Source organism: Dermochelys coriacea, chromosome 23 (assembly GCF_009764565.3).
Source record: "Dermochelys coriacea isolate rDerCor1 chromosome 23, rDerCor1.pri.v4, whole genome shotgun sequence".
Classification (NCBI taxonomy): Eukaryota; Metazoa; Chordata; order Testudines; family Dermochelyidae; genus Dermochelys; species Dermochelys coriacea.
In genome coordinates this window covers 14116932-14143930 of record NC_050090.1, presented here as the reverse complement: position 1 = coordinate 14143930, position 26999 = coordinate 14116932, and the positions used below count along the sequence as shown (strand labels likewise).

Below are 26999 nucleotides of genomic sequence, written 5' to 3'. Positions count from 1 at the left end.
GCCAGGGACGAGCATCCTCCAGCACCCGTCGCAGCATCCCTGGCTGGAGGGGGGGGGGAAGGGCCCCCTCTATCATGCTGGTACCCGGGCGGTGAGCCTCCCTCCCAGCCCAGCCCCCCCCCCGGCCCCGGTCCCTCCACCCCTCCCCCCGGCCCCCCCAAATCCGCCGGCATGCGGGGCTGAGGGGCTGGGGCCTCCGTCTATTGTTCCTTCCCAGGGAGGGGAATCGAGGCGGGGTGGGGGGGGGAGGTGGCAGACAAAGGGGGCCCGGCCGTCATGTCCGGCGGCAAGGAGCCTGGGGGGCACCCCCCGGGCCCGGCCCCCCAGCACGCCCAGTACGTGGGGCCCTACCGGCTGGAGAAGACCCTGGGCAAAGGCCAGACGGGTGAGTCTGCGGCACCGGCCCCCCCAAACCCCCCCTGCGGTCCCAGGGGCAGATCCCCTGCCCTGATACCGGGGGGGTGGGCCCCAATACACTGTCCTCCCACCCCGCCCATTCCCTGGGGATCCCCCGCCCTGATACCGGGGGGATGGGCCCCAATACACTGTCCTCCCGCCCCCCCATAAATCCCCTGCCCTGATATCAAGGGGGTGGGCCCCAATACACTGCCCTTCCCCTCCCCCATTCTCTGGGATAGATCCCACACCCTGATACCGGGGGGGGGGGATGGGCCCCAATACACCGCCCTTCCCCTCCCACGTTCCCTGGGGTAGATCCCCTGCCTTGATACCAGGGGGGATGGACTTTACAAGATATTTCATCCCCCCACACACACACAGACACTTCCCCCAGCTTAGATCACCTGCCCAGATACAAGGGTGATGGGTTCAGCGTAAAGGCCCCCAGTAGAATTCCTTCCCACCCCCACCCCTGGCTGGACCAGGCCAGAGTGTGGTCAGAGGGACACAGGAGGAGTGTGGGCAGTGGGAGGGGGTTTAATATCCCCCCAGAGATGGAGCTGGGCGAGTTGGGGGTCCAGTTAGGGGTAGGGAGGTTGATAGACTTCTGGGGTGAGGTCAGTGGAGTTGTGGGGTCATGGAATGGGGGGTCCCTGGTTCGATGGGGCTGGGGGGTCAGTGCAGCCATGGGATCTGGGATGGGGGGTCCCTGGTGTGATGGGGTTGGGGGGTCAGTGCAGCCATGGGATCTGGGGTGGGGGGTCCCTGGTGCGATGGGGTTGGGGGGTCAGTGCAGCCATGGGATCTGGGGTGGGGGGTCCCTGGTGCGATGGGGCTGGGGGTTCAGTGCAGCCATGGGATCTGGGGTGGGGGCTGTACCTTTCCTGGGTAGCACTGAGAAGTGGTGTGTGTGTGTGTGTGGGGGTGCTGGGAGTCAGTTTTCCAGGAGCTCTGTGCATGGCGAGGGTGGGGGGATGGGGAGCAGCCCCAGGAGTGACGGGTGGCGGGGGGATCCCTGGCTGGCAGGGGTGCATGTGTGTGTCTGTTTCACCTCTGTCCGGGGGTGGCTGGTCAGTTTCATACCTGGGCCTTGGAGTGGGATGGGGGAGTGGGGCTGGATGGACAGACGCTGGATCTGGACCCACTGCAGCCAGCACAGGGGCCTGAGGGAAAATCTCTAGACAGAGGGCAGGTGTTTGTGTGTGTGTGTGGGGGGGGTTCTGCTGCAGGGAGTGATGGGGGGGAGGCGCCCAGCCCAGATGTCCATTAGGTTCCTAGCCAGCAGTCCGGAAAACCCACCGTCCACCCCATCCTCTTTTGCTGCGGGGGGGTTAGAAATACCAGAGGTCACTCGGATATGGGGCAACCCCCCCCCGCTCCCTCATGCCCTTGTCTCTGTGTGTGTGTGCGCAGGGGGGGGTTATATTTGTACACTGAGAGGTTGTGGGGGGGGGAATGGAGCAATTTGCTGCAGTGCCGGGCTGTGGGAACCGTGCGGACGTCTGGTGCGGGGGGGGGGGGCGGAGATTCGAGGAAATCCCGCTGGAGGGGGAGGGAAATTGCTGCAAATCTCCAGGCCTTGCTTGGCTCACATCGGGCGGTTCGGGGGAAACAGGGGAGGCGGCGATGTATATGGGGGGGGGCAGAGCTGATGGTGGATCTAATGTGTGTGGGGGGTGTGGATTTTGGGCTGAGGATGGAGGGGAGCTGGTTTAATGCAGTGGTTGTATGGAGGCGGGGATCCAGCCTGTCAGATAGAAACCCCCACCCCCAGCCAGCCCCCAGGGCCGGGGAGCTGGAGGGGTTAAACTTGCAGGAAGGATGGAGACCTGCTGGGGAGGGGGGTTCCCATCTTGGCTCCCTAAGTGGGGGGAGCTCTGTCTCTCTGCCCCCCACAAACTGGGATACCACCCTACTCCCATGCAACATGCCGTGGGAATTCATGCCAGGGAGTTGGGTTTGTGTAGGGCCTACAGAAATGTTTTTTGTTTATTCCGGGGGTGGAGCAGAAGGAGGCAGCTCAGGGAGGGCAGGGCCATGGGCCCAGAGCTGGGAAGACTAGAGCTGTAATCCCAGTTCTGCCTATGGGGCCATGTCGCTGTCTAACTCAGTTTCCCCTTCTAGCAAACAGGGGCGGTAGCACCTGCCCAGGGGAGCAAGCGAGAGGGGGGATGGATGGGGTGAAGGGGGTGGGCTCAGGAATCTGCTGGTGACTCTGTGGGTGTCCCTGGGTGAGTCCCTGAATCGCTCTCTGCCTCAGTTTCCCCAATCCTCCCTCTGTCTAGTTAGATTGTGAGTTCTTAGAGGTGGAAGCCGCCCCTTGCTGTGCGTCAGTGCACTGCCGGGGGCCGCGCCCATTTGGCTGGAGGGAAGTTGGGGAGGACAGAGGGAGACAGGAGGTGAGGGGCGAACTCTGGGAGCAACACCATGCTGAGACCCTCAGACCCGCGGGCGGGGCCAGGTGGGTCCCCTGGCGTGGCGCAGGCTCATCTGGGATGGGGCTTGTGCAGAGGACAAGGGTTCGCCTGGGGTCCCGGCCTGGCGGGGGAGCGTCTCCCCCCTCATCCTGTCCTGACATCTTGCCATTGGGCACCAAAAACTTGTGCATCCCAGGATGCCTGGACCCCACGCTGGAGCGCTGGCCGGTGGATCTGGCCCGGGCACCGCTGCTAGCACAGCAAGAGGGGGTCCCCAGGGCTCTGTGCTCCAGTCCCTAGGGAAGTTTGGCCTCCGGACTCAGGGGAGGATCGGGTTACAGCCTTCAAACCTAGCCTCTGCTGTCACTGGCCGCCCCCGCCTCCACCCCCCACCCCCGTCCACTTCAGCCCTTGTAGGTTGCTTAGGGAGGTTTCTACCCCTGCGTGTCCCCCCTCCCATCCTGGAGTCAATCCCTGGCCGAACCGGAGCAGATCTTTTGGACACACTCGGTGGAAAAGTGGCCCCGTGCTGGAGGACGTGCCCCTCGCCCGGGGAAGCCATTCCCTCCTTCACCCCGCTCCCTGGTAAAAACGTGCCCCTCGCTTCTGTTGTGGGGGCAGCGGCAGGCCCGGCTGGGAAAGGGAACAGTGGGGAGGTCGCAGCCCAAGACACCTGGGCGGCGTTTGGATCAGAACCCAAGGACGCTCGAAAACGAGCCTGGCCCACGTTCGCTGGATTGAATGGATGGGTCTGAAAACGCGCCGGCGAACGGGGAAGTGCCTGAGCTCCCCGGGCGGCGCTGGGCTGAAGAGCTAGCAGGACCCTGGGATGCACCAGTCTGGGATCCCCAAGTGGGAGCAGAGGTGCTTTGGCCTCTGGATCTGGCCCGGGGGCGAATCCTGCACCCAGTGCTGGGGTCTGCAGTGTGAGGAGGCTGTGGCGAAATGGCGGAGAGGCCGGAGAAGAGCGAGGGGGACAAGTGAAGGGTTAGAAAACCTGCTGGAGGGCGAGAGGCGCCGGGAGCTCCAGCTCTGGTGCTGAGCGCGGAGACGGCTCGGGGGGGGAACTCGATCCCCAGCTCTAGGGACCGACGTGGGGAACGAATATTTCGTCCCGGGCTCCTCAAGCGGGCAGAGGAAGGTCAAACCCGAACCCCCGGCTGGACGTCGGAGCGAGACGAACCCAGCCTGGAAAGGGAGCCGCCCGCTTTTAACCCGGAGGGGAATTAACCCTCAGACTGGCTTGCCAAGGGCTGGGGGGGATTCTCGAGCGCTGGCCGCTTTGAAATCCAGCTTGGCTGTGTCTCTGAGGGATCTGCTCTGGGAATGATACCGGGGCGGCTCTCCACTGTTCAGGGTTATCCTGGCTGGCCTTGGAAGGGGCAAATTTGTCCTTTCGCCGGTCGAGTTTCCAGCCATTTCTCCGGGCGAAAGGGGAGATGGCGGCCAGAGGACACGGTAGCCAGGAGAGGTGTGCTGAGAGATGGGCCGGCCAAGAGTGGCCACCCTCCCCTCCGTAGCAAAATGTCTGTTCAGGCGGGCTGCCAGAAATCCACGTGGGTGGTGGGCACACAGAGGCGGCAGGGATGGGGCGGACACACCCCCACACACACACACTGACCTGTTTGGATGATCCAGGGGATTTCCCCGATTCTGGGTGTCAGGGATTCTCTGGGACCCTCTGCCCCCCCGGATCCCGACGGGCCCCGGTCACGGACCTGGGGAAGGGCGATGACTCCCTCTTGGTTGTGACTGTTGGAGCATTTGGGGCCAGGGGAGGCGGGTGGCGGGCAATGCCAGGGAGGGGTGGGTTGGATCGAGGCATGGTGGGTGGAAGGAGACAGACAAACAGACAGAGTTGGGGGGTGTTAACCCTCCACCCCGCAGTCAGTTTCATTTTTCATCTCTGGTCAGTTCCACTTAAAAAGCCAGGCGAGCTCTCCCTTGACACCACTGCCCAGGTGTGACGGGCCCCGATCTCGATCGGGGGGGCGTAGGTGCAGCACCCAGCATGACAGGGACATCAGTGGGGGACACGTAGGGGTTCACTGGGGTGCTGTCCTGCAGGGAGGAGGGTCAGTAGGGGTCAGTGCTGCAGGTGGGGTGTGGGGGGGGTGCTCAGCAGGGCCAGTGTGGGGTGCCATGCTGACCCCTCTCCCCACCCATAGGGCTGGTGAAGCTGGGCGTTCACTGCATCACGGGGCAGAAAGTGGCCATCAAGATCGTAAACCGGGAGAAGCTGTCGGAGTCGGTGCTGATGAAGGTGAGTGGCTGGGGGTGATGGGGGGGGAAGCTCTGCAGGCCCCTCCCCTTCCCGGATCCAAAATCCCCCTTGATCCCCCCCAGCTCCCCTGGGAGTAGGGGGGAGTGTGGCTAAGTTTGGAACCCAGGCTTGGGCACCCCGGCCCCTGGCCCCCATTCCTCTGCCCTGCCCCGATTTCCTTCCCCATCCCCCCCTCTCTCTCTCGCCCTCTGCAGGTGGAGCGGGAAATTGCCATCCTGAAGCTGATCGAGCACCCACATGTGCTGAAACTGCATGACGTCTACGAGAATAAGAAATATTTGTAGGTATTTATAGACTCCCTGCACGTGTCCCCCTGTCCCCCGAGCCAGCCAGTCCCCTCCCTGGGGCCGGGTGGGAGCTGGCGCCCCTAGAAGGGAAAGGCCCTGTGCCCCATTGCCAGCCACCTGAAGTCTCCCATCCCAGCACACAGACAGCCTGACCCTGCTTAACTTTGGGGGGGGGGGACACTGGCTGTCTCCTACCCTGGGGAGGTCCTGTGATCTGTCTTAAAACTGAGCCATTCTTGATTGGCTGAGGAGATTATCAGCTGGCCAATTGGAGCCCTCCAATCTGAGCTGTCACTTTGAAGGGCTTCAATTGGCCAGGGAGATGGTGAGCCAGCCAATCGGAGCCTTTGAATCTGTGCTTTCGCTTCTAAAGGCAACTGCTCTGGAATGCGGAGGCGGGGCGGATGTTCTAGAGCATTGCTCTAGAACGGGGGGTGTTGTCGATGTTCTAGATCGGCGTAGTCTCGGGGCACCATGCCCTGGAGTAGCACTCCAAAAGATGACTCTGCGTTCTAGATCGGCCCGCTGGAATTGGCTGCACTGGCTTGTCTAGCTAGCGGTTCTGGAGGGAGGCCGTCCTGTATGCAAAGCTCTGGAGTTTGACTCTAGAATAAGGGCCTCTGTCCCTGCTTTGCTATTCTAGAGCATCGCTCTGCAGTGGGTGTGTTGGCTTTTCTAGATGGCAGTTCGGTAATAAGCCGGTCCTTCGCTTGTGGCTCTAGCTCATGGACCTAGAATCGGGGCAGGACATTGCTTCACTGTTCTAGAGCAGCGCTGAGCAACAGATGTGTTTGGTATTCTGGAGGATGACTCTGCAATGACGCTTTTCAAGAATGGGGTGGTCTAGATTCATGGTCCTAGAGTTGCTATGATGGTCTAGATCTTGGTCCTAGAGCTGGGGCAGGCTTGTTGCTTTGATGTTCAGTTTGGAGAGGGTGTGTTTGTCCAGGGGACGGGTGGTGTGACACTGCGTTCCTAGAGGCGACGCTCTAGATTGCGTGTCTAGAACCCACTGGGTGTTGATGTTCCCGACTGTGGCTCTAGAACGCAGCTGAGTTTGCTCGGTTGTTCTAGATCCTCACACGGCCGTGGGCGTGTTTGCTTTTCCGGCAGGTTTGTTCTGTGATGACCCTCCCTCCCCGAACGCGATGTTCTAGCTCGTGGATCTAGACCTGGGGCGGGTTTGAGGTTCTAGAGCGTGGCTGTGGAATGGGCGTGTTTGCGTTCCCGGCGGATGGGTGGTGTCACGTCTAGAACAAGGCTCAGTCCAGGGGCGGGGGGGGATTCTCCGACAAGGCTCCGTGATTGAGACCCTGTGCAGAGCCCGCTGGGGGGGAGGGGGTGCCCTGATTCCCCCTGCTGGAGGGGCCAGGCCCTGCTCGGTGTGTGTCCCTCTGCTCCGTGTGTGGTTTGTGTTAGGGGCAGGGCAGTGACTGCTGGCTCCCCCCACCCCCACACATGTCCACACAGGGTGCCTTTGTCATCGCTGGGCTCTGACATAACAGGCTGATGTGACACATGGGGATGAAACCTGGCACAGCCCCCCCCAGTGCTGCCCTGGGGCAATGGGGCCTGCCCTGCCTGCTGGGGGAGAGCGCCCCCTGCTGGGCCCCTGCCCCGCTCCCTGCAGCGCACGGTAGGGTCACTGTCTCAGCCCGACCTGGCTAAGCCGGGCTGGCGGGGGTTGGGGGGGCAGCGGTGTCAAGGGAGAGCTCTGATAGGTCGTGACCTTTCCTCCCCCCCATTCCCTCCTCCCCGCTTAACCCCCCACCCCTCCTTCTGCCCCTTCCCTGACATTATCTCACTTCCCCACCCCTAATCCCCCTCCCCCTGAGTCTCTCAACCCCCTCCCCGGCCCTGACTCCACCCCCGATCCCTCTCCCTATAACCCCCCCCTCCCCATTTGCCTCCCGCCCATGCCCCCGCCAGGTATCTGGTGCTGGAGCATGTCTCGGGCGGGGAGCTGTTCGACTACCTGGTGAAGAAGGGGCGCCTCACCCCCAAAGAGGCTCGCAAGTTCTTCCGGCAGATCGTCTCCGCCCTGGACTTCTGCCACAGCTACTCCATCTGGTGAGCCCTCCCAGCACCCCCCCGGCCCCCCAGCAACCCACCACAGTCCCCCCTGGCCCCGTGACCCCCACCTCCCCCCGTTCTCTCCCACTCCAGCTCAGGCAGCGCTCCCATCGCTGGGAACAATAGTATGTCTTTTATCCTCTTGTTTTTCCCCACACCACACGCAGCCTGCGAGTGACAGGTCTGGGGGCCGGGCCAGGCTCTGAGCCGAGCCCCCCCGGATTGATTTGGAGTCACTCTTGTTTGAACTGAGGACAGGACTGGGTCTGATCTCAGCCCCCTGGGTCAATCCAGAGTCACCCCGACTGCAGTGGGGGCAGGGCCAAGTTTTGATCTCCACCCCATGGAGTCAATCTGAAATCACTCCTGTTTGCACTGGAGGCAGGGCCGGTTCTGATCTCTAACTCCTGGACTCAATCTGGAGTCACTCCTGTTTGCATTGGGGATAGGTTTCTGATCTCAGCTCCCCAAGGGTCAATCTGAAATCACTCCTGTTTGCACTGGGGGCAGGGCTGGTTCTGATCTCTAACTCCTGGACTCAATCTGGAGTCACTCCTGTTTGCATTGGGGATAGGTTTCTGATCTCAGCTCCCCAAGGGTCAATCTGGAGTCACTCCTGTTTGCACTGGGGCAGGGCCGGTTCTGATCTCAGCCCCCCCACCCCGAGATCAATCTGAAGTCACTCCTGTTTGCACTGGGGAAAGGGTTATGATCTCAGCCCCCTAGGGTCAATCTGGAGTCATTCCTGTTTGCACTGGGGGCAGGGCTGGTTCTGATCTCAGGCCCCCGGGGTCAATCTGGAGTCACGCCCATTTGCACAGGGGAAAGGGTTATGATCTCAGCCCCCTCGAGTCAATCTGGAATAATTCCTATTTGCACTGGGGGCAGGGCCGGTTCTGATCTCAGCCCCACAAGGTCAATCCGGAGTCACTCCTGTTTGCACTGGGGATAGGTTTCTGATTTCAGCTCCCCAAGGGTCAATCCGGAGTCACTCCTGTTTGCACTGGGGGCAGGACCAGTTCTTAGCCCTTTGGGGTCTCTAACCCTCCCTCTGCCCCACTGCAGCCACCGTGACCTCAAGCCGGAGAACCTGCTGCTGGATGAGAAGAACAACATCCGCATCGCGGACTTCGGGATGGCGTCCCTGCAGGTCGGGGCCAGCCTGCTGGAGACCAGCTGTGGGTGAGCCCCGTGGGGCGGGGGCCTGGCAGGGTGGGGCGGGGGGCGGGCTGAGATCCGCAGGGGCCTCGGGGGACTGGCCGGCGGGGAGGAGGGGCTGCTGGGGGTGCTGTCTCCCTCGGTGCCTCCCCTCCCCCCTCTGGCTGGGAGTGGGGCTGGGCGTCCATGGGGAGGTGTGGGGCAGGGGGGTGGGGCCTGTGTGACTCAGCCGCCCCCCTCGGGACTGAGCCTCCTTTTCACTCCGTCTCTCCCTCTGTCTGTCTGTCTCTCTCTCTCTTTGCTCCCCCTATTGCTGGCCCCCCAGCTCTCCCCACTATGCATGTCCCGAGGTGATCAAGGTAAGTCACGGAGTCCCGCTCTCTCCCTGCCCCTCATGCCAGCCTCATGGCCCATCGACCCCCATAGCCCACTCCCTCCCTGACCCACACACCAGCCCCACGGCCCATCGACTCACCTATCCTGCCCCCTCCCTGTCCCACATGCCAGCCCCACAGCCCATCAACCCTGGTTTCCTGCCCCTTCCCTGCCCCATGGCCCATTGACCCCCATATCCTGCCCCCCAGCTCAGCCCCATGGCCCAATGACCCCTATGTTCTGCCCCTCCCCGCCCCACATGCCAGCCCCACAGCCCATTGACCCCCATATCCCACCCCACCCTGCCCCCCAGCTCAGCCCCACAACCCATGCAGCCTGGTATCTAGGTGGGTGCGGACGAGTGGGAGGGACAGACGGACGTGGGGTCTCTAGACACTGTTGAAGGCAGCCGGGCACTGAGTGTGGCCGGGGAATTGGAGGTGCGGGGTGAGGGACTGGGGGGGCTTTCCCTCATTGTAGGCGGGGCTGGGGGCAGGGCTTTTCCTCAGGGAAGGGGCCAGGCTGTGGGTCCCTCCCTCCCCCTCCCCATCTGTTCCTAGCCTGGCCCCTCCCCCTCGTCCTGGGGGGCCTGTGGTCCCACTTGTTCGGTGGTTCGGTCCCCAGGGAGGGGCAGGGTGGGGGTGGGGGTGGGGGAGTCTGTGCCCTGGGGAGGGGGGGTCTACCTCAGGGGGGTCTGGGGGTGTCCCCTGGGAAGCCCCCTCCCGGTCCCAACCCTGTGTCTGTGCTGCGCAGGGTGAGAAATACGACGGGCGCCGGGCCGACATGTGGAGCTGCGGGGTCATTCTCTTCGCCCTGCTGGTGGTGAGTACCCTGAACCTCCCTACCCCTGGACCCCAGACACCCTGCACCCCATCCCCCATCCCCTGCTCCCCATGGATCCCTGGACTCCCCTCCCCCTGGACCCCCATTTCCCTATGCTCTGGACCCCCTGCACCCCATCCCCTGGTAACCCTGTGCCTTGCTCCCCCTACGCCCCCGAATCCCCTGCCCTCTGTACCCTCTGTACCCCTGAACCCCCCTCCCCCTATACGCCTGAACCCCCTCCCCCTGTACCCCTGTACCCTGCTCCCACTGCACCTCTGGACTCCCTGGACCCTGTCCCCCTGCGCCCCTGTAGCTCCTGTACCCCCACTCCCCTGTGCCCCAGACCCCCTGTACCCCTATGCCCCATTCCCCCTGTCCCCCTGTACTCCTGTCCCCCTGTACTCCAGACTCTCTGCGCCCCATCCCCCCGTACCCCTGTACCCTGCTCCCCCTATGGCCCTGTACCCCTATGTGACGGAGCAGGGAGTGGGGCGGATTGACCTGGGGATGTTGCGGGGGAGTTTCACTGGGACTGTTGGCATGGGGGATGGGATACCGGGGGTGACTTCACTGGAGGGACTACACTGGAGCAGGTGACCTGAGCCCAGGATGGGGATGGGGCCAGGTGACACCTTCTGCTGGGAAACTGGACAAAGGCTGGAGGAGGAGCTGGGGGGAGGCTGGGGGAGTTGGCTGGAGGGGGTTTGAGTTTGGGAGTGGACTGGGGAAATGGAGGAAGCCCCAGGGCTGGGGTCTAAGCTCCCTGCCCCCCAGATGGACCTGAGCGAGGAGGTCCTGTTGTCTGTACCTACAAGCTCTGTTTGGGGCTGTGTTCCTGTCATCGAATAAACCATCTGTTTACTGGCGGCTGAGAGTCCCGGTGAATCGCAGGAAGTGAGGGGTGTAGGGCTCTGATTCCCCCACACTCTGTGACAACTGGTAGTAGCGGTGGGATGTATGCACCCGTGGACGGCGCTTCCTGCAATAAGTGACTGGGGAGCAGTAAAACGAAGGGGGATTGACGAGGACCAGGTGTGTTGAAAGCTCAGAGAGGAGCAGTTTTGGGGGGCGGAAGAGCTACGCTGAACCCCTGGGAGTGTGTGACCAGCGAGAAGGACTGTTGCAGTAACGGGGTCTCCTTGGGACTCCTCCCTGCAGAGGAGTCTGCGGCTTGACCCTGGGAGAGAGGTGGTGACCTGGAGAAGGGCTGGCACAGTAGGGGTTCCTCCTGGAAACCGTGGGGAGCTGAGAGCACCCAGGCCTGCGAATGGCCAGCAGGAAGATGTATCATAAGCGCCTTAAGAGCGACCTGGTGGAGCTGTGCAAGCAGACGGGGCTGCACATTGGGAGGCTCACCAAAGAACAGCTGATTGCCCAGCTGGAGGAGGAGGATCGCTCGGAGGAGCTGGTCCCTGTCTCTGAGAGAAGCAGCCTGGCAGATGCAGGGCGGGCACCAGTGTCTGTCTCAGCTGGGAGTGGTCAGATGTCTGCCAAGGGCATCCCAGGACCCCTCCTACCTATGCCTAGGGGAAGGGCTGGGAGGAGCTCAGCGAATACCAAGGGCACTGTGAGCCCTGCAGCCAGCAGGGGATCCTCCCAGCGGAGCTCCCCATCGCTGGAGCTGAGGCGGCTGGAATGGGAGAGGGAGATAAAACTGAAAGAGCTGAAGTTGAGACAGCAGGAACTAAAGGAGGAGTGGGAAGAATAAGAGAAGCAGAGACAGCATGAGCTGGAGTTGGCCGGGCTGAGGAGCAGCGAGCCCCCGGCTGCAGTGTGTGAGGGGGGACCCAGGACTGCATGGAGATTTGATAAGTGTGTCCTGGCCCAGCGTAAGAAGGGGGAGGGCATAGATGACTTCCTGAATGCCTTTGAGAAGGCCTGCGAGCTGCACAGGGTTGACCCTGCCAACAGGCTCCAGTTTCTCACCCCCTTACTGGACCTCAAAGCTGTGGGGCTGTACGGCCAAATGAAAGGGGCGGAGGGAGGGGACTATGAACTGTTCAAAAAAGCCCTTCTCTGAGAGTTTGGGCTGACTCCCAAGATGTACCGGAAAATGTTCAGGAGTCAGCGTAAAACCCCTCAGGTCACATATCTAGAACTGGCCCTCCGGATGTGGGGATACACCCACAAAAAATGGGCAGATGGGACCCAATCTAAGGAGGACCTGCTCGACCTAATTGTACTGGAGCAACTGAATGAACAGTGCCCATCGGACCTGAGGCTATGGTTGGGGGACAAAGAGCCAGAGAACCTGTGACTCACAGAGTGGCTGGCCAACAAGTTATGAACAGCCGGGCAGGGGGTGGCAGGGAGGAGTCCCAAAGGAACAGGCCCCCCACGATGCAGAGAGAGAGTCACCCTGGGACCTCCGAAAGGGGGAACATGGAGCATCCCCTCCTAAGGGGAACATCCGGCATCAGGACCAATCAACAAGCTTGAGGGGACCAACGGGACGTGAGCTGCTATCACTGTGGCAAGAGAGGCCACGTACGGACCCAGTGCCCCAGGCTCAAGGACAGACTGAGCAGACTGAACCCCCACAGGGTTAACTGGGTAGGGACCCAGCCGGACAAGGGGCAGGCTTCCCAGGCAAGGAGGGCTGGCAGCTTACCAACTGCTCAGGAGGGAGGAGTTTCCCAGGCCAGCTCCTCTGGGGACTGGATGCTCCAGACTTAAGGTTCTCCGTTTACGGGGGGACGCGGGCTGTCCCTCTGGAGAGAGTGCCTTGTTCCCCTGGAGGTAGATGGGAGGAAGGTCAATGGATATTGGGATACGGGCACAGAGGTGACTCTGGCCCGGTCCAAGGTGGTGGCCTCAGATCGGGTGGTGCCCAACACCTACCTGACCCTGAGAGGTGTAGGCGGGACCCCATTCAAGTGCCTGTGGCGAGGGTACATCTGGGGGGCCAAGGAGGGCCCCAAGGACGTGGGGGTGCACCACCATTTGCCCACTGAGGTATTGATAGGGGGGGACCTAGAGGAATGGCCAGGCAACCCCCAAAATGCCCTGGTCATGACCTGTTGCCCAAGCCGGCGAAGGGCACTGCGCCCCGACCTTGGGGAGGGTACCACACCGGAGGCACAGGACCCTACCCTGGTGGGGAGGGAGCGCCGAGGGGCACGGCTCAGAGAGGCTGTGGCCTCAGACCCGACCAGTAAGAGGGAACCAGGCCCCATCCCTTCCCCAGCTGCTGAGTTCCAGGCCGAGTTGCAGAAAGATCCCTCCTTGCGGAAGCTCAGGGACCTGGCCGACCTCAGTGTGGTACAGACCATGGGGAGAGGTTGCCAGGAGAGGTTCCTGTGGGAGGAGGGGTTCCTGTACCGAGAATGGGCTCCCCCAGGGGAAGTGGAGTCATGTGGGGTCAGGAGGCAGCTGGTGGTCCCCCAGAAGTATCGCCGCAAGCTCCTGTACCTGGCCCATGACATCCCTCTCGCAGGGCACCAGGGAATCCGGCGCACCCGGCAGAGGCTGCTACAAAACTTTTATTGGCCTGGGGTCTTTACCACTGTCCGGCGGTATTGCCGATCCTGTGACCCTGTCAGAGGGTGGGAAGGCCCTGGACAAGGGGAAAGCGGCTTTGAGACCTTTGCCCATCATAGAGGAACCTTTCCAGAAGGTGGCCATGGACATAGCGGGACCTCTCAGCAAGACGACCCGGTCGGGGAAGAAATATATCCTGGTGGTGATAGATTTCGCCACCCGCTACCCCGAGGCAGTGGCCTTCGCTTCCATTGAAGCAGACACCGTGGCAGATGCGCTGCTGACCACTTTCAGCCGAGTGGGGTTTCCCAAGGAAGTCTTGACAGACCAAGGGTCCAACTTCATGTCGGCCTTGCTCCGGTGCTTGTGGGAGAAATGTGGGGTCCGGCACAACTGGGCCTCAGCGTATCACCCCTAGTCCAATGGGCTGGTGGAGAGGTTCAATGGGATGCTAAAGATGATGCTGAAAACCTTTATGGACCCGCACCTGCAGGACTGGGACAAATACTTACCTCACCTGCTGTTCGCATACAGGGAGGTGCCCCAGGAGTCTACCGGTTTCTCGCCTTTCGAACTGTTATATGGACGGAGGGTAAGGGGCCCCCTGGACCTGATGAGAGACGAATGGGAGGGGAAGGCCACTCCCGATGGAGAGTCAGTGGTGGAGTATGTCCTGACCTTCCGAGAGAGACTTGCTGAGCTCATGGGCCTGGCCAGAGAGAATCTGGCCAGAGTCCACAGGAAGCAGAAGGTCTGGTATGACCGCACAGCGCGGGCCTGCGCCTACGCCACTGGGGACCAGGTGATGGTTCTCATCCCCGTGAGAAAGAACAAACTACAGGCTGCCCGGGAGGGCCCGTTCAAGGTTGTCAAGCAGCTAAATGAGGTGAATTATGTGGTGGAGCTGTTGAACCGGGCGCACGATCCCCAGGTGTACCATGTGAATATGATGAAGCCATATTACGCCAGGGGGAATGTGGTGTTGGCCGTGTGTGGACATTGGGAGGAGCAGGGAGACGACCCTTGAGTAGATCTATTCCATGAGATAGCAGCTGGCTCCTCCCTGGAAACAATCCCCCTCTCGGATCGGCTCACTCCTGCCCAGCAAGCTGAGATCAGAGGGGTGCTGCATCCGTACCGACAGTTTTCCAACGAGCCTGGACGCACCAATCTGACTGTCCACTGGGTGCAGACAGGATCGCACCGCCTATAAGATGCCCCCCATTCCGCGTCAGAGGGAAAACTGCTCAGGACCTGGACAGAGGTCAGGGACATGCTGGCTTTGGGGGTGATCCAGCCGTCTGCCAGCCCTGGGGCCTCGCCGGTGGTGCTGGTCCCCAAAACAGACGGGTCGATCCGGTTCTGTGTGGACTGTCGGAAGCTCAATGCCATCACCGTGTCTGATGCCTACCCCCTGCCCAGGCCTGACGAGCTCCCAGACAAGCTGGGGGGAGCTCGGTACCTTACCACCGTGGACCTTACAAAGGGCTGCTGGCAAGTGCCACTGGGTGCAGAGGCCCGGCTGAAATCAGCCTTTATCACCCCCTGGGGCGCTATGAGTTCCTGGCCCTGCCTTTCGGCCTCAAGGGAGCACCGGCCACCTTCCAGCACCTGGTGGATCAGCTACTGAGGGGGGTGGAAGGTTTGGCCCTGGCATATATTGCTGACATCTGTGTCCTTAGCCAGACCTGGGATCACCACGTGTTCCAGGTTAGACAAGTGCTGGACCGACTCCAGGGGGCTGGGCTGAACATCAAAGCGGAGAAGTACAAGGTGGGGATGGCGGAAGTGTCCTACCTGGGCCACGGGGTGGGGAGCGGCCGCCTAAAGCCGGAACCAGCCAAGGTGGAGGGGATCAGAGACTGGCCTGCTCCCCACGCCAAAAAGCAGATCCAGGCCTTTCTTGGGATGGCAGGGTACTATCGAAGATTCGTGCCCCACTTTAGCGCCATAGCCGCCCCATCGCTGAGCTATGCAAGAAGGGGAAGCCAGACAAGGTGGTCTGGACCGAGCAGTGCCAGAGGGCTCTCTGGGCGCTGAAGGTGGCTCTGGTCAGTGGCCCAGTTCTGGCAAACCCAGACTTTGACAAGCCCTTTATGGTGTTCACCGACGCCACAGACACGGGCGTTAATGCAGGATGATGAAAAGGGGGAGAGACAGCCCGTCGTGTTCCTGAGCAAGAAGGTGTTACCCCGGGAGCAGAACTCCGCGGCCATCGAGAAGGAGTGCCTGGCCGTGGTGCGGGCCCTTAAGAAACTCCAGCCCTATTTCTTTGGGCGACACTTCAATAGGGCGACACTTCACCATGTAACCGACCGCTCCCCCCGACCGGGCTGCACCAGATGAAAGGAGCCAAGGCCAAGCTCTTGAGGTGGAGCCTGCTCCTGCAGGGTTAGGACATGGACGTGGCCCATGTGACGGGAAGTGCCAACGGGATAGCGGATGCGTTGTCCCGGAGAGGGGGCCCGAACTTCCCCAGGTCACGGGTCAGTGACCCTGCTCAGTTCAGTCTCGAAGGGGGGGATGTGATGGAGCAGGGAGGGGAGCGGCTTGACCTGGGGATGCTGCGGGGCAGTTTCACTGGGTCTGTCGGCGTGGGTGATGGGATACCAGGGGGTGATTTCACTGGAGGGACGATACCTGAAAGGGGGGCAGGTGACACCTTCTGCCGGGAATCTGGACAAAGGCTGGAGGAGGAGCCGGGGGAGGCTGGGGGAGTCGGCTGGAGGGGGTTTGAATTTGGAGCGGTCTGGGGAAATGGAGGGAGCCCCAGGGCTGGGGTCCAAGCTCCCTGCCCCCGAGATGGACCTGACTGAGAGGTCCTGTTTGTACCTACAAGTTCTGTTTGGGGCCATGTTCCTATCGTCCAATAAACCTTCCATTTTACTGGCCGGCTGAGAGTCACGGGGAATTGCAGGAAGTGGGGGGTGCAGGGCTCTGACTCCCCCACACTGTGACACTCTGTGCCCCCGCTCTCCTGTGCCCCTGAGCCCCTGCACCCCCATTCCCCCTGCACCCTGTGCCCCTGCACCCCAGACCCCCATCCCCCTGCACCCTGATACCCCTGTCATCCGGGATCCCCACTTCCCTGCACCCCACTCCCTTATGCCCTGGACCCCAATCCCCCTGCACCCCGATCCCTCTGTGCTCCAATCCCTCTGCGCCTCATCCCCAGATCCACGCTCTCCCTGCGCCCCTGTACTCCTTGTACACCTGCTCCCCTGCGCTCTGGACCCCCATCCACCCATCCTCCTGTACCCCCATCCCCCTGCACCCTGCTCCCCCTGTGCCCCCATTCCCATGTACCACCATTCCCCTGGACTCCCGCTCCCCCTGCACCCCCATTCCCTGGACCCCCATCCCCCTGTACCACCAATCCCCTGGACCCCCCGTCCCTGTTCCCCCTGCACCCCATCTCCCTGTACCCCAATCCCAGGCCCCTTTGCCCCATCACCCTGTACCCCCATCCCCGGATCCCCCTGTACTCCCTTCACCCAGACACCCCTGGACCCCCAGTACACCTGGACCGCCCTGTACTCCCCATCCCTCTGAAGCCCCTGTATTCCTGGTCCCCCCTGGAGCCCCACCGCCAGGCCCTCCTGGACCCCCCCAGGGTTGGGGGACTCCTGTCCCCCAGAGGGATCTCGGGGTCACCCCCACCCACTGAGGGCGTCTCTCCCCCGCCATCCTGCAGGGGGCGCTGCCCTTCGACGACGACAACCTGCGGCAGCTGCTGGAGAAGGTGAAGCGGGGGGTCTTCCACATGCCCCACTTCATCCCCCCCGACTGCCAGAGCCTTCTGCGTGGCATGATTGAGGTGGAGCCGGAGAAACGGCTCAGCGTGAGTCCGGCTGGGGGGCGCTGGCGGGGGGAGCTGTGGGGGAGCTGTGGGGCTTGGGGGGGTGCTGGCTGGGGGTGCAGGGGGTGCTGGCTGGGGGAGCTGTGGGGCGTGGGGGCACTGGCTGGGGGAGATGTGGGGGCACTGTGGGGCATGGGGGGTGCTGGCTGGGAGTGCAGGGGGCGCTGACTGGGAGAGATGTGGGGGCGCTGTGGGGGACTGGGGGCGCTGTGGGGCATGGGGGATGCTGGATGGGGGTGCAGGGGGCGCTGGCTGGGGGATCTGTGGGGCATGGGGGGCGCTGGCTGGGGGAGCTGTGGGGCATGGGGGCACTGGCTGGGGGGAGCTGTGGGGGCCAGGCAGGACCAGCTAATTCGGCTGCTGTCTCCTCTCCCCGTAGCTGGACCAGATCCAGAAGCATCCCTGGTTCCTGTGAGTATCACATGCAGCCGCCCCCTGCCCTGCCCCTGGGCCCATCACCCTGGTGTCCCACCCCCTGCCCCACCCCTGCGCCCATCACCCTGGTGTCCCGCCCCCTGGGCCCATCTACCCCGGTATCCTGGCCTCTCTGGTTAGAGCCTGGCACCCCCCCGGCACCCCAACAGTTGAATATTTCTTATGAGAACCTGGCTTAACCCCCTGCATTGCCGGGATCCCCCCTCATCCCTCCCCCCTGCCAGGATTCCCCCAGCCCCCCATCCCGCGCTCCCCCACCGGTAGCAGCAGTGCGGCTGTTCCCCGCAGGGGGGGGAAGAACGAGCCGGAGCCGGAGCAGCTGGTGCCGCGGAAGGTGTCGATCCGGCGCATCCAGTCAGTGAGCGAGCTGGACCCCGACGTGCTGGAGAGCATGTACTCGCTGGGCTGCTTCCGCGACAAGGGGCGACTCCAGCATGAGCTGCAGGCCGAGGGGTACGGGGGGGGCTGCAGGACGAGGGGCACGGGGGGAGGGGCTGCAGAAAGAGGGACATAGGGGGGCTGCAGGCTGAGGGGTACCGAGCAGGCGGGAGGGGAGGGGGGCAAGAGAGACTGGTGGGGGGGATGGTGCGGTGGCGAGGGTGAGTTTGATTGAGGGGGTGCAGCGGGGGGGGGGGGTGAGACTGGTGGGGGGAGGGGTGCAGCGGGGGAGAGGGTGAGACCGGTGCGGGGAGGGGCACGGCAGTGGTGGCAGACAGACAGGACATGGGGGGGCAGGAGGCCGGAGGGGGTTGGGAGATGGGGTGAGGGTTGTGGCGGGGGGAAGGGAGAGCAGGGACAGGACGGCTTGGGAGGGGAGGGTGGAGGAGGAAGGAGTGGAGCAGGGGCAGGGGAGGGGAGTTGTGGGAGGGGGTTAATGGCAGGAAGGGGGTGGGGGGTGGTTTCACGGGTAGGGGTGATTCCAGCCCCCCGCATGGCCCTGATCCCCCCTCCCACCCCCCCAGGGAGAACCAGGAGAAGATGATCTATTACCTGCTGCTGGATCGCAAGGAGCGTTACCCCAGCTGTGAGGACGAGGACCTGCCGCCCCGCAACGACGCCGGTGAGACCCCCCCCAGAGCCCACCCCGGTGCCTGCTCCCTCTGCGCCGCTTCCCCACAAAATGGCCCTCGGCCCCCGCACTGCTCCCCACCAGAGCCAGCTGCACCCCCCGTGCTGCTTCCCCCCAGAGCCAGACACATCCCCAGTGCTGCTCCCCCCCCCAGAGCCCCCTCGGCCCCAACGCCGCTTTCCCCCATAGCCCCCCTCGGCCCCCGCGCTGCTCCCCCCCCAGAGCCAGCTGCATCCCTAGCACTGCTCCCCCCCCGAGCCCCTCCGGCCCCGTGGCTGCTCCCCCCCCAGAGCCAGCTGCATCCCCCGCGCCACTCCCTCCAGAGCCCGCTCAGCCCCCCCACGCTGCTCCCCCCAGAGCCAGCCGCATCCCCAGAACCAGCTCCCACAGCTCCCAGCTCTGCATCCCCCAAAACCATCCCCCCCGCGTGTCCCTGAGCCAGCCCCCGCCTCCCCCAGAGCCACCACGTTTCAGTCCCTGTCCACACAGCCCCTGCACCCCACCCCAGAGGGGCCGTGTCCCAGAGCCGGGCAAGGGGTCCCCATATGCCCAGCCCCCGCAACCCCACCTCAGAGTGACTGCGTCCCACACTCACCCCCCCACCCCTGGTTCCCTGGCAGACCCCCCCCGGAAGCGGGTCGACTCACCGATGCTGAACCGCCACGGGAAACGCCGGCCCGAGCGGAAGTCCATGGAGGTCCTGAGCGTCACTGATGGGGGCTCCCCGGTCCCGGCCCGACGGGCCATCGAGATGGCCCAGCACAGCCAGAGGTGAGGGGGGCTGGGGGGCACCAGAGGGGATGGGGGGGCAACAGCTCCAGGGACCCATTGTACAGCCTGGTGCTAGGGGGCGCTGCCCTCTCTCCCCTGCCCCCCAGCAGTGCCACATCTCCCCAGCCAGGCACTAGGTGGCGTTGCAGCTATGCACCTCTCAGCGCACCCCCCCCCCAATTGCTCTGCAAGCACCGTGCCGTGTGTCAGAGCCCCTGTGCAGCTGAGGGGGATTCCCCGTCTGTGTCCCTGCTGCCCGCCCCCCCGGCTCTGCCTGGCTTAGTCCCCATTCCGCCCCTGCGGGGGACAACCCTGGAGCTGGGCCCGTCTCTCTCCCTGACCTCCAACCTGTGCCCCTCACCCAGGTCTCGCTCCGTCAGCGGTGCCTCCACTGGCCTGTCCTCCAGCCCCCTGAGCAGCCCCAGGGTGAGTGTCTGACGGGCCCCCTGCCGGGAGAAGGGGCGGAGCTGCCCCATGGGGTGGGGCTGGGGCTGTTATGGGGGCAGGGCCAGGGGTGGATCAATGGGGCAGGGACAGGGTGGGGGGGTCGCTGTGGGGACAGGGGCTCAGGGGGCAGGAAGGGGGGCACGGTCCAGGGGGACTCTTGGTGGGGGGGGTCACAGACCCTGCAGGCTCATTCCACCTCATTTGGCCTCGGTGCAGAAAAGCAAAATCTGGGAGAAAGGGGGGACAGAGGGACGCCCCCCGGGGGGCAGGGCAGCTGGCGGGGGGGTGGGGGCTGGAGGGAGGAGATAGATCAGGGGCTTGGGGTCTGATTGGCGGGAGGAGGATAGATGGGGGCTGAGGGAGGGGAAGGCTGGCAAGACGGGGAATAGGGATAGATGGGGGGCTGACTGGGGGAGATGGGGTTGTGGGGCTGGGGGGTTGTGGGGTGGGGAGTTGGGGGCTGGTTGGCAGTAGATGGGCATTGGGGGGCAGGGGCTGAGGAATGGCGGGCTGGCGGGGGTGACGGTCGTAGATTGGAGGGGCGGGGGGTTAGCTGGGGGGCTGGGAGAGTGGAAGCCGGGTAGGGAGGTGTCTGGTGGGGTCATAGATTGGGGGCTGGGGGAAGGGTAGGTGGGGTGCTGGGGGACGGGAGGGGAAGCCTGGCAGCGGGTGACAGGGGTTGTAGATCGGGGTCTAGGGCAATAGGTGGGGGAGTCGATGGGGGGTTCGTAGATTGGGGGCTGGGGTTAGCTGGGGGAGGGGAGAGCTGGTGGGGGGCAATGGGGGGTCGTATATCGGGGGTTGGGGTAATTGGGGGGGCTGAGGGAGGGGAGGGCTGGCAGTGGGTGACAGGGGTCATAGATCGGGGGTTCGAGGTAGCTGGGGGAGGGGAGAGCTGGTGGGGGGCAGGGGGTCGTAGATTGAGGGGCTGGGGAGGGGTAGCTGGGGGAGGGGAGAGCTGGCGAGGGCGGGGGTCAGATCGGGGGTTGGGGGTAGTTGGGGGGCTGAGGGAGGGGAGGGCTGGCAATGGGTGACGGGGGTCATAGATCGGGGGTCGGGAGTAGCTGGGGGAGGGGAGAGCTGGCGGGCGACAGGGGGTCGTAGATTGAGGGGCTGGGGAGGGGTAGCTGGGGAGGGGAGAGCTGGTGGGGGGCGGGGGGGTCATAGATCGGGGGTTGGGGGGCTGAGGGAGGGGAGGGCTGGCAGTGGGTGACGGGGGTCATAGATCGGGGTTGGGGGTAGCTGGGGGAGGGAAGAGCTGGTGGGGGGCAATGGGGGGTCATAGATCGAGGGGCTGGAGAGGGGTAGGTGGGGGAGGGGAGTGCTGGTGGGGGGGCAGGGGTCGTAGTTTGGGGGCTGGGGGTTACTGGGGAGGGGAGAGCTAGTGGGGGGCAATGGGGGGTTATAGATGGGGGGCTGGGGAGGGGAAGCCTGGCAGCGGGTGACCAGGGCTGTAGATCGGGGGCTGGGGCGATGGCTGGGGGGCTGAGGGGGGTCATCGCTGCGCCTCACGCTCACTCCATCTCACGGCTCTCCCCTCCCTCCGCCCTCCTCCCCCCCGGGGGGGGCGTCTCTCTGTCCCTCCTTCCCCCCCCAGAGCCCCGTCTTCTCCTCCCCACCCCCGACGCCGGAGCCCCCCGCGCCCCCCAAGACCCAGACGCTGCCGGCCAAGGGCAACCTGGCCGGGGGGCGGGGGCTGCACCAGAGCCGGCGCTCGGCCCCCTTCCCACTGCCCCCCGCCGCCTCCCCGCCCCCCGCTCCCCCCTCCCGCTTCCGCTTCCCCCCGACTAAGCCCCCCCCCCGCCTCTGTGCCGCAGGTCACCCCCCACCCCTCCCCCCGAGGCAGCCCCCTCCCCACCCCGCTGGGCACCCCCGTCCACACACCCAAGGACAGCCCCTCGGGCACCCCCGGGGGGACCCCCCCCCTCCAGCCCCGGGGCTGCCGGCCTGGCCTGGAAAACGCGGCTCAACTCCATCAAGAACAGCTTCCTGGGGTCGCCCCGCTTCCACCGCCGGAAACTGCAAGGTGAGGGGCTGGGGGCATCGGGGGGGTCGCAGGGGAGACCAGGGGATTGGGGGGTCGCAGGGAGGATTGGGGGCGGCTGGGGGGACCGGGAGCAGTGGGGGGCTAGAGTGATCGGGAGGTTGCAGGGGGGGCTGGGGGGCCCAGGGGAAAGTGGGGGAGATCGGGGTTTGCAGGGAGGACCGGGGGCAGCAGGGGGCTGGGGGGATCGGGGGACACAGGGGACTGGGAGCAGTGGGGGGCTGGGAGACATTGGGGGTTGGGGGTCCAGGGAGCAGAGCGGGATGGGGGGATCTGGCGGGGGCAAGAAAACTCTGGAGGGGTAGGAGGGGAAATTGGGGGCAGGAAGGGGAACGAGGAGGGCAGAAATCAATGGGGTGTGGCCCCCTGCTGGGAGTGGTGGGGGGGGTGGGGGAAGCAGAAGGGGGGAATTGGGGATGGACGATCAGAGAGGGTGGGGGTGGGGGACTCGTTGGTATTTCTGCTGCTCTAACCCCCTCCCCCCCACAGTCCCCACCCCGGAGGAAATGTCCAGCCTGACGCCGGAGTCCTCCCCAGAGTGAGTATGGGGGGGGACTGGCCCCCCCCGAGCCCCACTGCCCACTGCTGAGCCCCGCACCCCCCACTGCCACCCCTTCCCCCACCCCCACCTGCTGATCCCGCTTCCCTCCCATACTCTCCCCACCGACACTGCTTGCCCCCGAACCCGCTGACAGCCCCACACCCTCCTCCGGCCCCCCCTTGTCCCCCAGCACCTGGCGACCCCCCCATCTCTGCCCCCTGGCACCCACCAACAACCCACTCAGGGCCCAGGGAGCCTCCCTTAGTCTCTCCCCCCCTCCCCGCCCTACTGCCTGGCCCAGTCCACGGCCCCCCCCGGCTCTCTTGCCCCTCCAACTTGCCTCTGCCCCAGCCCAGCACTGCCCCCCCGCTCCCTCCCCGCCCAGCCCTTCGCCCAGCTCCCTCCCCTCCTCCTGGCTCCCCCCTCCCACCCCAGATCTCCTGCCCACCCCTGCCCGGTCCTGCCCCCAACTCCCCCTCCCCAGCTCCCTCCCCTTCCCGGCCTGGTCCCCTGCTCTCCTGCCCACCCCCGGCTCCCCCTGCCCCCGTCTACTCCCACCCAGCCCTGCCCCCCCAGCTCCCCCTCCCCACCTGGCCCTGCTCCCAGCTCCCCCTCCCCAGCTCCCCCCCCCCACCCCCAGCTCTCCTGCTCCCTCCAGTTCCCCCCTTCCTCCATCTGCCCCCCCGGCTCCCTCCCCCCCAGCTCTCCTGACCCCCCCCTCTCTCCCCAGGCTGGCCAAGAAGTCCTGGTTCGGGAATTTCATCTCCCTGGAGAAGGAGGAGCTGATCTTCGTGGTGATCCGGGACAAGCCGCTCAGCTCGGTCAAGGCCGACATTGTCCACGCCTTCCTCTCGGTGCGGGGCCGGGGGGGCAGGAGGGACGGGGGCTGGGGCGCAGGAGGGACAGAGAATGAGGGGCTGGGACAGGGGGCAGGAGGGCTGGGGCAGATGGGGCAGGGGTCCAGGCTGAGTGGCAGGAGGGACGGAGGCTGGGGGGCTGGGACAGGGAGTAGGAGGGATGGGGGCTGGGACGGGGGGGCAGGGAGGCCAGGCTGGGTGGCAGGAGGGACAGAGGTTGGGGGCTGGGCCAGGGGGCACGATGCACAGGGGCTGGGGCAGGGGGGCCCGACCGAATGGCAGGAGGGATGGGGGCAGGGATGGGGGGGCAGGAGGGATGGGGGATGGGCCAGATGGGGAAGGGGGGCCGGGCTGAGTAGCAGGAGGGATGGGGGCTAGGCCGGGAGGCATGATGGACGGGGGCTGGGCCAGGTGGGGCAGGGGCGCCGGGCTGAATGGGAGGAGGGAGGGGGGCTGGAGGCTCTGAGGGTTGGCCAGGGCACTGGGGCTAGGGGCTGGGCCATGGGGGCCCGGGGAGCAGCTGTGGGGACCCTGACCTGCCGCCTCTGCCCCCCAGATCCCCAGCTTGAGTCACAGCGTCCTGTCCCAGACGAGCTTCCGGGCCGAGTACCGGGCGTCGGGGGGCCCGGCCGTCTTCCAGAAACCCGTCCGGTTCCAGGTGGACATCAGCGCCTCGGAGGGGGGGGCCGCCCCCAAGGACAGCGGGGTGTTCTCCGTCAGCTTTACCCTCATCTCAGGTGGGGACCCCGGGACCCCGTTCCCTGCCTCCGGGGCCTCCATTCCCCCGGGATCCCATTCCCTGCTTTTGGGGCCTCCGTTCCCCAGGGACCCCGTTCCCTTCTCCTGGGGCCTCCGCTCCCCTGCAACCCTTCCCCTGACTCCCCACCTCATTCCCCCAGGCCTCCCTGTCTCCAGGCCCCCCATCACACTCAGCCCGTTGCCCTGGGACCTCCCAATCCACATCCTCCCCAGGACCCTCCACCCCCCCATATCCCTGCACCCCATCTCCCCCAGAACACAGGACCCAGGGACCCCCCCCCACTTAACCTCTCACCTCCCCCCAGGTCCCAGCCGTCGATTCAAGCGGGTCGTGGAGACGATCCAGGCTCAGCTGCTCAGTTCCCACGACCAGCCCTCGGTGCAGGCCCTCGCCGGTGAGTCCGGCCCCGGGGCCTCTCCCATCTCGGGGGCACCGGCAGGGCTGGGGGGGTGGGGGTTGGCTAGCAGGGATGCGGGTTGGGAGTGAGGGGCACTGGCAGGGCTCGGGGGAGCCCAGGGCTGGGCTAGCAGGGGCTGCGGGTCGGGAGTGAGGGGCACTGGTAGGGCTGGGGGGGCAGGGCTGAGCTAGCAGGGGCTGCGGGTTGGGAATCAGGGGCACTGGCAGGGATGGGGGGAGCCCAGGGCTGGGCTAGCAGGGGCTAGGGGTTCGGGAATGAGGGGCACTGGCAGGGCTCGGGGGAGCCCAGGGCTGGGCTAGGAGGGGCTAGGGGTTCGGGAGTGAGGGGCACCGGCAGGGCTGGGGGGGGCCCAGGGCTGGGCTAGCAAGGGCTGAGGGTCGGGAGTGAGGGGCACCCCTTTCCTAATCCGTGTCTCTCCGTCCCCCTCCCCGCCCCCCAGACGAGAAGAACGGGCAGCAGCCCCGCCCGCCAGGCACCCCCACCCGCGTGGCCCAGAATTCCCGGCGCTCCGACCCCGACGTCTCAGAGCAGCCTCGCCGCGGCTCCTGCAAGGAAAAGAAACTCGTGTCGTCCAACGGGATGCAGGCCCCACAGCCCCCACAGCAGCCGTGACCCCCCGGGGGGCACGGGGAGCCCGGTCCCCACTCTGGCCCCAGCCTCCGTGACCCCCTGCAGCTGACGGGGGGGAAGGAAGGAGAGGAAAAAAGACATGGACAGGACTTCGCCCCTGACGGGGCTTGGGGGTGGGGCGGCACGGGAATTGACCCCCCCACACACACAATGGCTGAGCAGGTGCCATGGTCCAAGCAGACATACTGTGAACCTGTAAATATTTAACACAAAAAAGAGCCCCCCCAACCCCCCCGACACAGAAGACCGAAAAGGAAACTGCAAATGTCAAATCCCACAAAAAATCCACAGAGAAAAAAAAAACCTGAACTGAGCAGACGAGCGATGGAGCCGGGGGGGGGGGCGGGGAGCTGGGGGGGCGGCTGGCTGGCTGGCCAGGGCAGGCGGGGGGCGGGAGAAACGAGATTTTAATTTAATTTATTGACTGGGGGAGGGAGTGGATTGGTGGATTTCGTTACCCACTCTTCCGCTTCCCCCCCCTTTCCCTCGTTCCCACGACCCGCTCCCCGGTTCGATGCACCCCAGACCTTGGCTGGCTTCTTCCCAAACTGCTTTCATGGCTGCCCCCCCCCACCCCCCTGCTCTGGTGACGCGAGGCGGGAGGCTTGGTTCCCTGCGCGCGTGTGGACGCCCCGACGCCGGATCAAAGCCGTGTCCCCGCCCGGTTTCTTCTCTCGCCTGCTGAATCTGCCCCAGCTCCTGCCCCAGCCAGGCAGGGAGGGAACCGGTGCTTTCCCCCACGGGGGCGTCGGGGTCCCCTCCCCGCCGGCTCCCCTCGGCTTCCGCGGTGGATCCGTGGAAAGAAAGGGACCGACGTCGCCGCGGGCCCACTGTGTCCTCCTCCCGCCTCGCTGGGGCTGATGCCGCTGGCCGCCTGGGGGCGCCGTTTGCACTGTCGCACGAAACGATGGGGAGCGGGGGGGGGCGCCGGGGGGGAGCCGCTGGTTTCCGAATGGCGGCCGCTGTTGGGAACCGATAAGCCATTAAACCCCACCGGCCCCGGTAAACGCTCAGAAGGCAGAGGGATGATATTGGGCTCTGGCCGCGTCTTTCTTCCTTCGCCTTGCTGTCAATTCCGAGCCGCCTCCTTGCGGGCGGGGAAAAGCGACGCGGGCGGCTGAAAATCGAAGGCTCCCGAGTTTCATGATCCTTCTCCTGGGCTAGGCCACGGCAAAGGGCCCTAGGCCTTGGGTGCGCAGGGACCGGGGCGAAATCAGTTCTGTTAAACCGGAGTGAAACCTCCCTGCTCCCAAGTGTAGACGCGCTTCACCCGGCTTTGTAGCAGCAAGGAGCCACCTTCAAGGATTTCTGGGCCGGGAAGGCGAAGATCTGCCCCGCATCCAATGGCATTTGAGTCACTATCCGGCCAGAGGGGTGTTGATTTGGGGGAGCGAGCGACTAGCCTAGCGATTTGGGCCAGGTTCAGATCCGCCAGTTGCCGGATTGCTACCCGGGAGCGGAAGTCGGGTCGTCCAGCTCCCAGCTGAGCACGCGCCCAGCCCGGGGTCTAGTAAATGATTTGTACAAAGGGGAACGGCTCCCCGAGCAGCCAGGGGCCCTGGGCTGAGCTGGGGAAGATCCCAGGGCCAAATCACGAGCCTGGAGTCGTAGGAGGGTAACGCATCACGTCGCCGGTCACAAAAGCAGCTCCACCTAGGCTGGGAACGAGAGTTCTTGCCGAACCGATGTGCCTTGAGTGCGTGTAGACTGGGCTGAATCGGTTTTGTTAAACCGGAGTGAAACCCACTCCCAAGTGTAGACACGCTTCACAGCAGCCATGATCCACCGTCAATGATTTCTTACCCAACGTGAACATCAACCCATTTGCCCCACTAACCCCACGCCTCCTTCCGGGGGGCTGAAAGCCGGT

At 64.7% G+C, this 26999-nt stretch overlaps 1 protein-coding gene across 1 annotated transcript; it reads left to right on the top strand.

Annotated features, from left to right (window-relative positions):
- BRSK1 (BR serine/threonine kinase 1) lies at nucleotides 1–26158 on the top strand. The gene is given in 20 exon segments (XM_038382215.2): nucleotides 1–385; nucleotides 4985–5079; nucleotides 5295–5380; nucleotides 7317–7457; nucleotides 8526–8642; nucleotides 8944–8977; nucleotides 9747–9815; nucleotides 16993–17139; nucleotides 17537–17568; nucleotides 17881–18045; nucleotides 18555–18652; nucleotides 19282–19432; nucleotides 19798–19858; nucleotides 21697–21798; nucleotides 21800–21905; nucleotides 22413–22461; nucleotides 23195–23318; nucleotides 23878–24058; nucleotides 24386–24475; nucleotides 24939–26158. Coding segments are annotated over 20 exon segments (2130 nt in total). The 5' UTR covers nucleotides 1–276; the 3' UTR covers nucleotides 25112–26158.
- The last annotated feature ends 841 nt before the right edge of the window (nucleotides 26159–26999 follow it).